Genomic DNA, 12,437 nt, shown 5'->3' with positions numbered 1-12,437 from the left:
TTCACAACCTAGAATGAGACACGCCCACTGATGATGTCACGGTTCCCAAGGAAAAAACAACTATTTTTTGGTTCCGCTGAGAACCAACTTTTCAGGTTCCGAACCAATTATTTTTTCAGTCTGAACGCGCCGGCCGGTTCAAATTTGGGTTCAGGAACCGGAACTGTCACGGAGCCTTGCCGGTGTGAAAGCCCTATGAGAGGAATTCACTTCTGGAAGATATTGGCCTGTTAAGTTAACTTAGACGTCAAAATTTTCGAACATGCAAACCATCAGTCATTCTGTCACTCAATCAGAATCAGAATCAGAATCAGAATCAGAAAGACTTTAATGATCCCCGGGGGGAAATTGGGACAAGTTACAGTAGCTCGCTCACAGAACACACATAGCATAAAATAAAATAAAATAAAATAAAAATAAACCGTAGTCAATGCAATATTAAGCAAATAAGCAGAAAAACACAACATAGCATAAATAACTAGTAAATGCGATAGAAGCAAAAAGCAAAAAATAAGTAGAATGTCTAAGTAGCAAAATACAAATACGTAGAGTAAGTATAGTATACATTCCGTGTCAATTATCATTATTGCACCTGACATATTGCACATATTGCACATATTGCACGTGATTTATATTGTCGGCTTGCCCTATACGTTACACGTGGCTCAGCCAGGCACAGTTAACCTATCGGCTGGCTCAGTCTCAGGGAGACTGAGCGTCTCCGAGGTGTCTTTTAAGAGAGGCATTAAATAGACCAATGGCCACAGGCAGGAATGATTTCCTGTGCCTCCCAACATCATGTATGCTAAACGTGTTAGCATGGAGCACCACAGCCAGTGATCTACTAGGAACACATGGATGGCTTTGGCGTCCATCATGGACCAGTCTCCCAAATTCAATGGAAGTCTCACTACTTGTACTCGAGTAAAAATAATTCAGTACTCGTTCCTTCCTTGTGCGCTTGTGTTCCTCGTGTGCTAGGAGCCGATGGAGAAGTCGGGCTACCTGCTGAAGATGGTGAAGACTTGGAAGAAGACCTGGAAGAGACGCTGGTTTGTCCTCAAAGACGGAGAGCTACTCTACTATAAGTCCCCAGTGGGTTTGGTTTTCATATTGTTGGTCTTGTATGGAATTCTTTTTGATGGACCGTTTTCTTTCTGTTCAACACCACTGATGTAAGTGGGAGCTCATGTCTCAGCAGCTGTATAACTGTAAGTCATTCTGCCACAGAGCGACGTGATCAGGAGACCTCAGGGTCAGATCGAGGTCAACGGCACCAGCAGCATCGCCCGCGGAGACGGGAAGCAAGTCCTCCAGGTAGTCCGACAATATCAAGTCATTTTCAAATATTATTGAAGATAATAGACCCTTTTCACGGGGAGCATTTCGTGTCGAAAAGGCAGAATAAACACAGGGGCAAGCAAAACACTAATGAGGGTTTCCAAATTCCAATGAAGGAAGTTTGAAACCCTCATTAGTGTTTTGCTTGCACCTGTGTTTATCCTGCCTTTTCGACACAGAATGGCCCCCATGAGAAGGGTCTATAGCAAGCTTGGGTGTGTTTGTTTGTTGTTTGTTGCAGGTGGTGACGGGGAAGCGCGTGTACTACTTGAAGGCGGACTCTCCAAACCTGCTGGAGGAGTGGCTCAGGGTGCTGCAGAGCGTGCTGAGGGTGAAGGCTGCCAGTCCTCTGTTCACCCAGCCAGACATCCGGCCCGTTATGAAGGGACTGCTCATCAAGGTCAGTCCTCTGTTCACCCAGCCGGACATCCGGCCCGTTATGAAGGGACTGCTCATCAAGGTCAGTCCTCTGTTCACCCAGCCAGACATCCGGCCCGTTATGAAGGGACTGCTCATCAAGGTCAGTCCTCTGTTCACCCAGCCGGAAATCCGGCCCGTTATGAAGGGACTGCTCATCAAGGTCAGTCCTCTGTTCACCCAGCCGGACATCCGGCCTGTTATGAAGGGACTGCTCATCAAGGTCAGTCCTCTGTTCACCCAGCCAGACATCCGGCCCGTTATGAAGGGACTGCTCATCAAGGTCCAACAGCTACTGTGCCTCAATCTCCTTCACAATACATTATGTGCACATGTGTTTATGAAAATGAAAACGTACCAACAAAGTGCCCTTGTATTGTGCAAGATATTCTTGTGTACATCTCATATTATGTTTACAACAACATATTCTCTACGACAGTGTCATTATGAAGACTAACAATCCATGTCTGTGTTTGTCTCTTTGGTAGGTGAAGCATGGATACTCTAAGCGGGTTTGGTGCGCTCTGATTGGTAAAACGCTCTACTACTTCCGCAGCCAAGAGGATAAGGTACAACAGAACAACGTTCAAAAAAGCTCTCAATAATCTCTTAAAGATTTTACAGGAATTACAGACAAAATCATAATCATTTGGCAGGTGAAAACCTTGTATTTTCCAATTTGGTGATTTTTCAGGTTTTTTAGTAGCCTGGTAACCAGCCCCAATGACTCCTGAAGAGTGATGACCACTGCGATTCATATGGGGCTGGATACCAGGCTAGGGTTTTAGCTGAAGTTGGTGAAATTATAGGTTCAGCGTATAGTTTCAAAAAATCATGTAGTCAGTCGATCAAATCTGAGCAAGTCTGTCCTAATTTTAATTTAAAACTTGACATTTTGGAGATAACATGTGTGCGTGTGTGTGTGTGTGTGTGTGTGTGTGTGTGTGTGTGTGTGTGCGCGCGCGCGTCCGTGCGTGCGTGCGTGGTTCAGTTCCCACTGGGTCAGATTAAGCTGTGGGAGGCCCGGGTGGAGGAGGTGGACAGGTCCCGGGACTCTGACGAGGACCTGAAGGCGTGTGGGCGGGGCTTGCAGTCAGCAGCCTTCACCATCGCCGTCCACCCGCAGGAGCAGGGACCCACCTACCTGCTCATCGAGTCGCGCCATGAAAAGGTCAGAGGTCAAACTGAGGCCCATGCAGTAGGAAGTTAGCCAAAATCAAGATGGAACATCGCAAAAAAAAAAATACAACCTCAAAGCAAACTCATATCGCCATAATTCAAATGTATTATTAGCCGTCTAGTATCTAGTATAACATCTAAGTGTCTGCAGTGTAACTTAATCTGGTTTCTCAGTCTGCAGCCAGACTCTTCTCAGCAGATGAGGGAATGTTTTTTAAGAAAACACTCCGGCTTTATAAACTTTCAAAAATAGCTCTGAGATATTTCAGCCTAGCCCCTAGCTTGTGGCACCAGGTTAACAGTTGGTTCCAGGACTGATGCAAAGAAAATACATTGGTAACTATAAATTAATCGTGCATCATATTCTTTCTTCAGAGTTACTATATAATATCCTCCCAACTTTTTAACTTCTGCCTTTAAACTGTCTGAGAAGCTACATCGGAGCATGCGCATAAGGAATGAAATTGTTATATTTACCGTCATCTGTATCATCACAAGTCATATAGTAGATTCTCATAATAAAGTGATTTATAGTATCCTATATACTGTACTATAAAATAGTGATCTTTTTTAATCAAATTAATTTGATTTGACCTTTGTTGACCTTGTGGTTATTTTGGTACTGATTCTAATGTGTGTGGGTCTGTAGGAGTCATGGCTGTACCATCTGGCAGTGGCGGCGGGCACCACAGTGGGTAAAGTGGGCACCGAGTTTGAACAGCTGGTAGGAAAACTCTTCCAACAGGACGGAGACCCGAGTGAGTATTTCCTGCTAACTGTTTTTCACTCTTTTCTGCACTCACAGAATTCAGAATTAAGTCAAATCAGTGCCGTTTGTAGACGCTGGTCTAAAGCGTTCTTCTCGACATCCCGTTGTATTCACATACTTTGGTGCGTGTAAGTGCACAGCTGATCAGAATCACTTAGTCAATTAGTGAATCAATTAGAATGAATTAGAATCAATTAGTGTTCATGTTTATGTAAGTAGATCATTTGGAATATTTAGGGAATTCATTCAGAATGATCAAATATTCTGCATTTAGCCATATTAGCTGCAGTGAATATTAAAATAAACGTCGGTCATCGTTTGATTCCTTTGTGTGCACTGGACCCCCCCCCCTCCTCTCTCCCTCTCTCAGACTCTCAGATCTGGAGACACCCCATGTTGTGCTTCAGTAAGGAGGCTCTGTCATCTCCTCTCACCACGCTGCCTTCACAGGCCCTGCAGACAGAGGCCATTAAACTCTTCAAGGTATACACACAGATGTCATTAGAAAAAGTGCAGTAACTCTATATTTGCTCTGTATAGGAATACTACATATTTGTCAACTTTCACGAACAACACAACTGTAGAGAATTTGTCTTCCTCCGTCTTCCATGGTCTCTAACCTCCTCCACCCTCACCACTCTTCCTTCTCCATGGTCTCTCCTCCTCAGACCTGTCAGCTCTTCATCAACGTTGCCATCGATGCTCCGGCGATCGACTACCACGTGTCGCTGGCCCAGAGTGCTTTGCAGGTGTGTCTGGCTCACCCCGAGCTTCAGAACGAGTTCTTCTGCCAGCTGATCAAGCAGACGCGCCGCAGGCAGCCCCAAGGCCAGCCGGGACCCCTGCAGGTACACACCCTGACCACACGGTGGCAGCACTAGAATGTGTTACGCCTAGCAGAAGGGTGACAGTGACATCAAAGAGTATTGAAGGAAAGAGACAAACTCGACTGGTGCTTTTTTGGCAACAGCGCCGCCGCCGTTTTGGCCTGAGAAAATGCCTCCTTGTAGCCGATGACATAACCATGACAGCCAATCAGAGGTAGTCTCCTTCAGGCCAAAATGGTGGATTTGCTGTGCGCTGATGTTGGAACAACCTATTAGCCTTTGGTTCTTATCAATGGACGCTAACCCTCACTTACATTGTAAGTTCTTTGGTGACAGGTGAACCGTCAGGTAAATGAGTACCAAACCTGGTTGGAAAGAAAGAGAGATCAAAGTCACTCTATAAGTAGCTGTTTAAAAGCCTTTATTCTGTAGCCTACTTTCTTCATTCAGAGAAATAACTATGTAGCACAGAGAGTCCCGTGACACTTGCACTGACGACCCAGCAGAGGGCGCAAATTTACTGTTAGGTTCAGCACTGCCTCATAATAATAAATAATAATAATATAATATAATAATAAATAATAATATAATAAATATAATAATAAAGAGATGTAAAGTTACAAGGATTTAAATTGCCCCCTCTTGTTGTCATAGAGACAGTCGGCATGTCTGGGAACGCCCACAAAATGTTAAACAGCTGGCGCGCGAGTGGGGTAAAACCGGCCATATATCTCATGGGCTGACTCACCAAAAGACAGTGCTGTGGCTCTAAACTACAGGTTTTGGGGTTCTAGAGCAGAACACAAGACGTCTGCTCAGATGTGCATTTACTGCGGTGGTTAAATCCCCCCCCCCCCCAGCAAGGCTGAGCCAGCTAACCCAGCGTCTATTGTGGGCGTTCCTAGAGCCTGTATGGGCGTTCCCAGACATGCGGACTGTCTCTATTGTGCAAGCATGTATCACAACAGGTTGAGACAGCTCCTAGGCCTGAAGTCAGAGTGCTCGACACTCGATCCTCTGTCTGCTCACATACCACATTGTGATGTCGATCTGCCACTTCCTCCTCTAACAGACTCTGTTTGTCTCTTATTGGTTACTAGTTCAGCCAACACTGTGTTTATATGTGGTCCTACAGGGCTGGCAGTTCCTGGCCTTGTGCGTTGGACTGTTTCTGCCTCAGCACCCGTTCCTGTGGCTGCTCCAGGTTCACCTCAAAAGACACGGGGACTCCAGGTGAGGAACCACCAGGGGGCACAAAGAATTACACAAAACAAATGAGTCATGGGCCAAAGATAATGGTAACGGCCATTGAAAATTTAGAAACACTGCAAAGATTTTACATTTTAACAAGTCAAAGAATCTCATGTTAAGTCTGGAATATATACATTTTCTTAGAACACAAGTGGGGAAAAAATCTGTCAATGGAATGATTTTTTCCCCCATCAAGTGTACGTATTGGTAGAAGACAACCCCTGCTCTGGTCTGTCTGGTGTGGCATGCATACAATGTCACCTGCCATACCTGCTTACGAGTGGCAGGTATTGCAATTGCGGTGTGCTGCAGTCACAACAATGATCAGGCACACCTGATTAATCAGTTCATCCAATGGGGTAGGAGAGGAAATAAAGAAGCTGTACTCATTTCAGGAAGTAAAGAAGTTGTGCATGTAGTCTATTCAAGGAAAATGATGCTGGTGTATGGAAGTGAATGGAGAGCTTTCCCCCGTGATAGGCTTTGGCCTATTTCATCCAGTGTCTCTATGGGGGACTTGATATCAACCAGTGAGCCAGCAATGTTGCCCACATTGTCAGCCAAAGGAGGCTCAGTCAAACAGAACTGTGGCTGTTGCACAACCAAGAGAGTATGTGCAGGAACCTGCCTGCCTGGGCAGCCCATCTACTATGACTCATTCAATGGAAAGGATTTGCATCAGAATTGCCCCCATTCTCCGGGAAACTGGCTTGTAGGGATTATAGAACTCCACCCCCATAGAAGGGGGGGCATTTTGAAATTGGAATTCCTTTCCATGGACTGAGTTCCAGGGAATACTCCAAGCCTGTGGTTACTGGGGAAATGAGTTGAAAGACCTACCGTGCATCTCCATACCCAGATGCTGCATGTGATGCACAGACCAGCCTGTGGCACATAGAGACCTCCACATCTCCTGAGATCGGTGTTTCTGATTCTGAACATGGCGAAGGCAAAGTTCAGCTCACGTTCCTCATGGTCAGATCATGGGTTGCTGCTGCACATTGGAGGCAACATACCCAGGCTGGAATTACTCTATGTGCAGCAGCCCGGACATGAAACAACTCGCTAAACTGCTGGTCAAGAATGCTAAGTCTAGACGTCAGGAAGATCACCCCCTCTGGTCGGACCCAACAACTGCGCTGGCCTGGCTGCAATCGTACTGCTGCTGCTTTGAGGTCTTTGTGGGAGGGGCCACCATTCCTAATGCAGCCAAATTCATTGGCTAATAATTCAGTACGTTCAAGGAGTTGCTGGAAGCCACAGCATGGCCAACTCTACTGATGAACCCAAGTGCTGCTGACTACACACATGCAGACACACTGTGATTCAGAGGAAGGCTTCCCAGATTACTAGAATGGAGAGAACTGATACTTGGATTTATTACGGTTAATATTAGTAATATGCATACTGTATGTCAGTGATACTCAACTTGTGGCCCGGGCGCCAGATGCGGCCCGTGATAGGGTGCTGACTGGCCCCCCCATCTATCTATCTATCTATCTATCTATCTATCTATCTATCTATCTATCTATCTATCTATCTATCTATCTATCTATCTATCTATCCTGTGTGCACAAGAGATGTTTGGCTCATTTTCTTTTTGGAGAGAGGCTTTATTTATTTGTTCATGAAGAGGGTTTACTCTGAACACATTTGAGAACTGAATTGAAGTGAGCAAACTGAATTTCTAACTTTTGCTGTTTATTGTTATGGGGGGTGACTATCATCCGCTACAGAATAATGATTCAAAAAACACAGGATAATAAGATGTAAATATCCCTTGTGCAAGCACTTACTAGAGAGTCTTTTGATGGTATCTGCAACACTGAAGTGGCTAATGATGGAATTTGACACAGAGGGGCGAGGGTTAAAAGAGTCATTGGAGTCATCAGGTGGTAACCCCCCTTCACCGGCGTTTCGACGACAAAACCACTACACCTCTAGAGGGCTCGTCGGCAACACCTGGCGTCCCAGGTGTGCCCTCCTCTGCTTTCAACCCTCCCCTCTGTGTCGTCTCCCACAGTTTATCAGCAGCACCGGGCAACAGCTTCCGTGCCAACTCCAACTCCTCCATGACAGTGGTATTGATGCACTGCAAACTTTGGTTTACATCCCGTTAGAAAATAATATTATTAATCTTAGTTGATTAACTCCTGTCATTTTTGCAAAAGTGGCGCCTGGTCAAAGCAAGTTGAGTATCCCTGCTGTATGTCATTTTGTACAGGCAAGTTTGTAATGATCTGTAGCGTAGGAGAGTTTGACAGGTGTGTATTCTTAACCAAGTTACATTACCTTAGTGTAGTATGGTAAATGTGTGACAGAGTCATGCGTACTTCTCTATATATTTTTTGTTTTCTTATTTAGACTGCACACACACACACACACACTCTCATAGATTCAGACAATTATTGACAGAGTGAAGTGTGAGTACCACCACCACTGTGCTGTCCGGTGCCTTAAATGAAGATTCAAATCTACGAGGCGAGCTCATTCTGTCTCCCTGTATCTTCACTCTTACTCTGTGGTGGATACTACTTCCTGAGCCAAAACCATACGGCCCTCGAAGCGCTATATCACAGGACACGAAATGACTCGAGGGGACATTTTTTTACAGTCGTCACGTCAAGTTTATTTGTACAGCCCTAATTCACAAGCATGTCTCAGAGGGTTTTACAGTGAATGTAACAAGTAAACAGTGTTGGGCAAGTTACTTTCAAAATGTAATATACTACATATTACTAGTTACTTTCATTTGAAAGTAATAAGTTACTTTACAATATTACTTTCTGTGTAAAGTAACTTGTTACTTATTACACTACTTTTGCATTACTTTTACCAAAACAACAGCAGCAGCAGAATGACATCGCTGCCCCAGAACCATCCCGAAAAAATTATTTCAACCGCCTTGAAGTCAGTGTAAACAATCCAAACTTCTAAATTGTATTCTTATCCTTTGTTATTGTCATCTGTAGTGGTTATTTGCATAAAAACACACAATTTGATTAGGAAATGATTGTATCTTTTTTTAAATATGTGCTTTGATTTAATCAAATGTAACTCAATTTGTAACTTGAGTTACTTGACAAAGTAACTGGTATAATATTACTGAAATGAATAAGTTATATTACCGAGTTACTGCTAAAAGTAATATATTACATGTAATAAGTTACTTTTGTAATGAGTTACCCCCAACACTGCAAGTAAATAACAAGATCTTTCTGTAGAACCTATTGTTGTGGACACACGTCAGCCATAGCTTTATACAGTCTATACTTTTACCATCTTGCTGCATGGCAGTGTAGACGCACACACCATCTGTCTTTGTGACTCTGCCATACACCAACATCATGCAAATCACCTGTTACAGGTGTGCTCACCTTGTATTTGACTATAATTTGGCTCTACTTTCCATCGCCCCCTCCAGGCAGCTATTGGAGGGGAAATCCACTTTAACTGAGTTTAGCCATCTTTGTACTTCGATTTTTTTTTACTTTATTATTTTTTTACTTTGATGTCGATCAATCAAATCATATCATGTATGATTTACTGATACAATGATGTGCATTGATAGTAATAAACATGATGGTAAGTTTGATTTGACTGATATAGCATGGAGTCTTCAAGAAAATACAACAGAAATGAATAATATTCTGTAATTATATATATACCGGTGTATATATAAACAATGCTTATACTGGTTTGCAAAGTATATGGTGATCAACTGGATTTCATACCTTAACTCCCTATTAAGTTGTTCTGAATAAATTGCAAATCTGTAAAAATGTACAATGTGTACTTACAACGACATCCCTGTGGCCTCTGCCCGCAGGACTGAGGTGGGCAAGTATGCCATCTACTGCCAGCGCTCCATGGAGCGGACCCAGCAGAAGGGTGAGAGGCAGGCCAGGCCGTCCCGTATGGAGATCCTGTCCATCCTGCTGAGGAACCCCTACCACCACTCCCTGCCCTTCAGCGTCCCTGTCCACTTCCTCAACAACACCTACCAGGTCAAACATACAGTGTAGAACATAGTTGTTTTTAATACATTTTATTTTAATTATTTTTATAGAACACAATCAAAACAGACACAAGAAAAGAAAAGAAACAAAAACATACGTACACATTATTCTGGAGTTGCCCTTCCATCCAGACATACTGGCAGGAGGTATCACAAGCAATAAAGGATATATTTGGTAAAGAAACTGATTGCTCTTTCCCTACAATCTACTTGGGTAACATCGCAACCGATTTGATATCACAGGACAGATATCTCTTAAAAATACTGCTGGCAGCCAGCAAAAAAGCTTTAACAAGAAAGTGGCTGCAGTCCGATCCTCCAACAAAGACTGACTGGACAGAAATAGTGACCAACATACAGAGTATGGAGAGAATTACCTTTTCTTTGAATTTACAGCTTGACAAGTATTCCAAGTACTGGGAGAAATGGATTGTGTTTACATGTACGAACTGAGTTGAATCCCCCACTAGTAAGTCGATGTATGTAAAGGTGACCAACTGTCTGTTTTGTTTTGTTTTTGTTTTGTTTTTGATTTGTTTTCCAGTATGTTCTACTTATGTTTTGTAATAGATGAAAACATGCACATCCATGGACCGAGACTTCGGGTAGGTGCTGAGACGGAAACAGTGTAACAGTGAAATAAATGCAAAAAACGCTCGCACACTAGCAGGACTCCTTTTTTGAATGCTTTATTGCACCAAGTGATAACGTTTCGAGCCAAAGCAGCTCTTCGTCAGACAGTTTGAACAAAGGTGAGACGCCATCTTAAATACAGTAATCACCTGATGAAACAGAGGTCACATGATTGAACAACGCAGCTGTGTATAATAACAATCAGTCAAAGGAGTGAAGATCCTAGACTCCATATGTCATACAAGGAGAAAATCAACAGTATAGTCAAGTATATCTGTCATCACATGAGTGAAGAAAAAATCAATACAGCAGTACGTTTCTTGTGGTGTAATTAGGCGACTCAACCTATGTAAAGGTGCAAGAACAACAGTGTTAAGCAACAAGCCATATATACATAATAATACATAACAATTAATCGTTAACCAGCAATGCATATATATATAGACACAAACTACAACACTTTTTTTATATATACCACACTATACAGAGGGGCACACTGGAATAGACATCTGATAATGCACATTAATCACACATCTGTTTTATAAGAAGGGGTGAATGTCCATCTCCTCATTTAAACCTCCAGGAGATACAGTGTTCAGTGTGTACATCCAGAAAAGTTCACGTCTCAACAGGAGATTATCAATATCGCCTCCCCGGCGGGGTAGCTGGACGTGTTCAATGCCAATGTAGCTCAGAGAGGCGACACTGTGCTGCATGAGATTGAAATGTTTAGCAACTGGGCTTTTCTGATCAGCAGTCCTAATATTGCTGCGATGTTCTGAGATTCTAGTCTTTAGGGGTCTAGACGTTTTTCCTACATACGCCAGTCCGCACGGACATTTCAAAAGGTAAATTACATTGTTGGTTTTACATGAGATCAATCCTTTGATGTCGTATGCCTTTCCAGTGTGAGGGTGATAAAACTTGTGAGTCTTATGTGTGAAATTACATTGCTGGCAGTGTCCACATTTATAATTACCAGGTTCAGGTGGAGGTAAGAACGTAGCAGGTTTCGGGGCAGCAACAGGGGGACAGTCCGCTCTAATAAGCATGTTTCTCAAGTTCGGTGGTCTCTTAAAAACAACGCGTGGTGGTACATGGAGTGTACTCTGGAGCATAGAGTCAGTGGCCAGTATGTGCCAGGCGATATTGATAATCTCCTGTTGAGACGCGAACTTTTCTGGATGTACACACTGAATACTGTATCTCCTCAAGGTTTAAATGAGGAGATGGACATTCGCCCCTTCTTATAAAACAGATGTGTGATTAATGTGCATTATCAGATGTCTATTCCAGTGTGCCCCTCTGTATAGTGTGGTATATATAAAAAAAGTGTTGTAGTTTGTGTCTATATATATATGCATTGCTGGTTAACGATTAATTGTTATGTATTATTATGTATATATGGCTTGTTGCTTAACACTGTTGTTCTTGCACCTTTACATAGGTTGAGTCGCCTAATTACACCACAAGAAACGTACTGCTGTATTGATTTTTTCTTCACTCATGTGATGACAGATATACTTGACTATACTGTTGATTTTCTCCTTGTATGACATATGGAGTCTAGGATCTTCACTCCTTTGACTGATTGTTATTATACACAGCTGCGTTGTTCAATCATGTGACCTCTGTTTCATCAGGTGATTACTGTATTTAAGATGGCGTCTCACCTTTGTTCAAACTGTCTGACGAAGAGCTGCTTTGGCTCGAAACGTTATCACTTGGTGCAATAAAGCATTCAAAAAAGGAGTCCTGCTAGTGTGCGAGCGTTTTTTGCATTTATTCTACTTATGTTTTGTTTCATGAAAACGTACAAAAATAAAGTATAAAAAAAAAAAAAAAACATACGTACATAATAAACATTCAATATTACAGTGGTGCTACCAGCCACGCAAGGGGCTTATGTGCTTGTAAGCGATGTACTTGGGATCTCCTGCAAGGGGTCTATAGGAAACCAGCCGGGCGAGTCACCCGTCGCCCCTAACCTCATCGAGGTAGA

The 12,437-nt window shown here is 43.0% G+C and overlaps 1 protein-coding gene across 1 annotated transcript in view; it reads left to right on the top strand.

Annotated features, from left to right (window-relative positions):
- Positions 1–12,437, top strand: part of plekhh2 (pleckstrin homology domain containing, family H (with MyTH4 domain) member 2) — a gene marked incomplete at its 5' end in the record, with an annotated part of 45,838 nt that overhangs the window by 26,626 nt on the left and 6,775 nt on the right. Inside the window, 10 exons of the mRNA XM_083658660.1 lie at positions 982–1,095; positions 1,231–1,317; positions 1,583–1,741; positions 2,247–2,327; positions 2,750–2,929; positions 3,587–3,695; positions 4,077–4,189; positions 4,375–4,554; positions 5,669–5,766; positions 9,614–9,791. Of these exons, the coding sequence (XP_083514786.1) occupies positions 982–1,095; positions 1,231–1,317; positions 1,583–1,741; positions 2,247–2,327; positions 2,750–2,929; positions 3,587–3,695; positions 4,077–4,189; positions 4,375–4,554; positions 5,669–5,766; positions 9,614–9,791 (1,299 nt within the window). The remainder of the gene's footprint in view (positions 1–981; positions 1,096–1,230; positions 1,318–1,582; positions 1,742–2,246; positions 2,328–2,749; positions 2,930–3,586; positions 3,696–4,076; positions 4,190–4,374; positions 4,555–5,668; positions 5,767–9,613; positions 9,792–12,437) is intronic.

This window comes from Poromitra crassiceps (genome assembly GCF_964638095.1).
Source record: "Poromitra crassiceps genome assembly, chromosome: 22".
NCBI classification, from domain to species: Eukaryota; Metazoa; Chordata; class Actinopteri; order Beryciformes; family Melamphaidae; genus Poromitra; species Poromitra crassiceps.
Note: the sequence above shows the minus strand (reverse complement) of the source record. Positions and strands in the feature narration are given on the sequence as shown.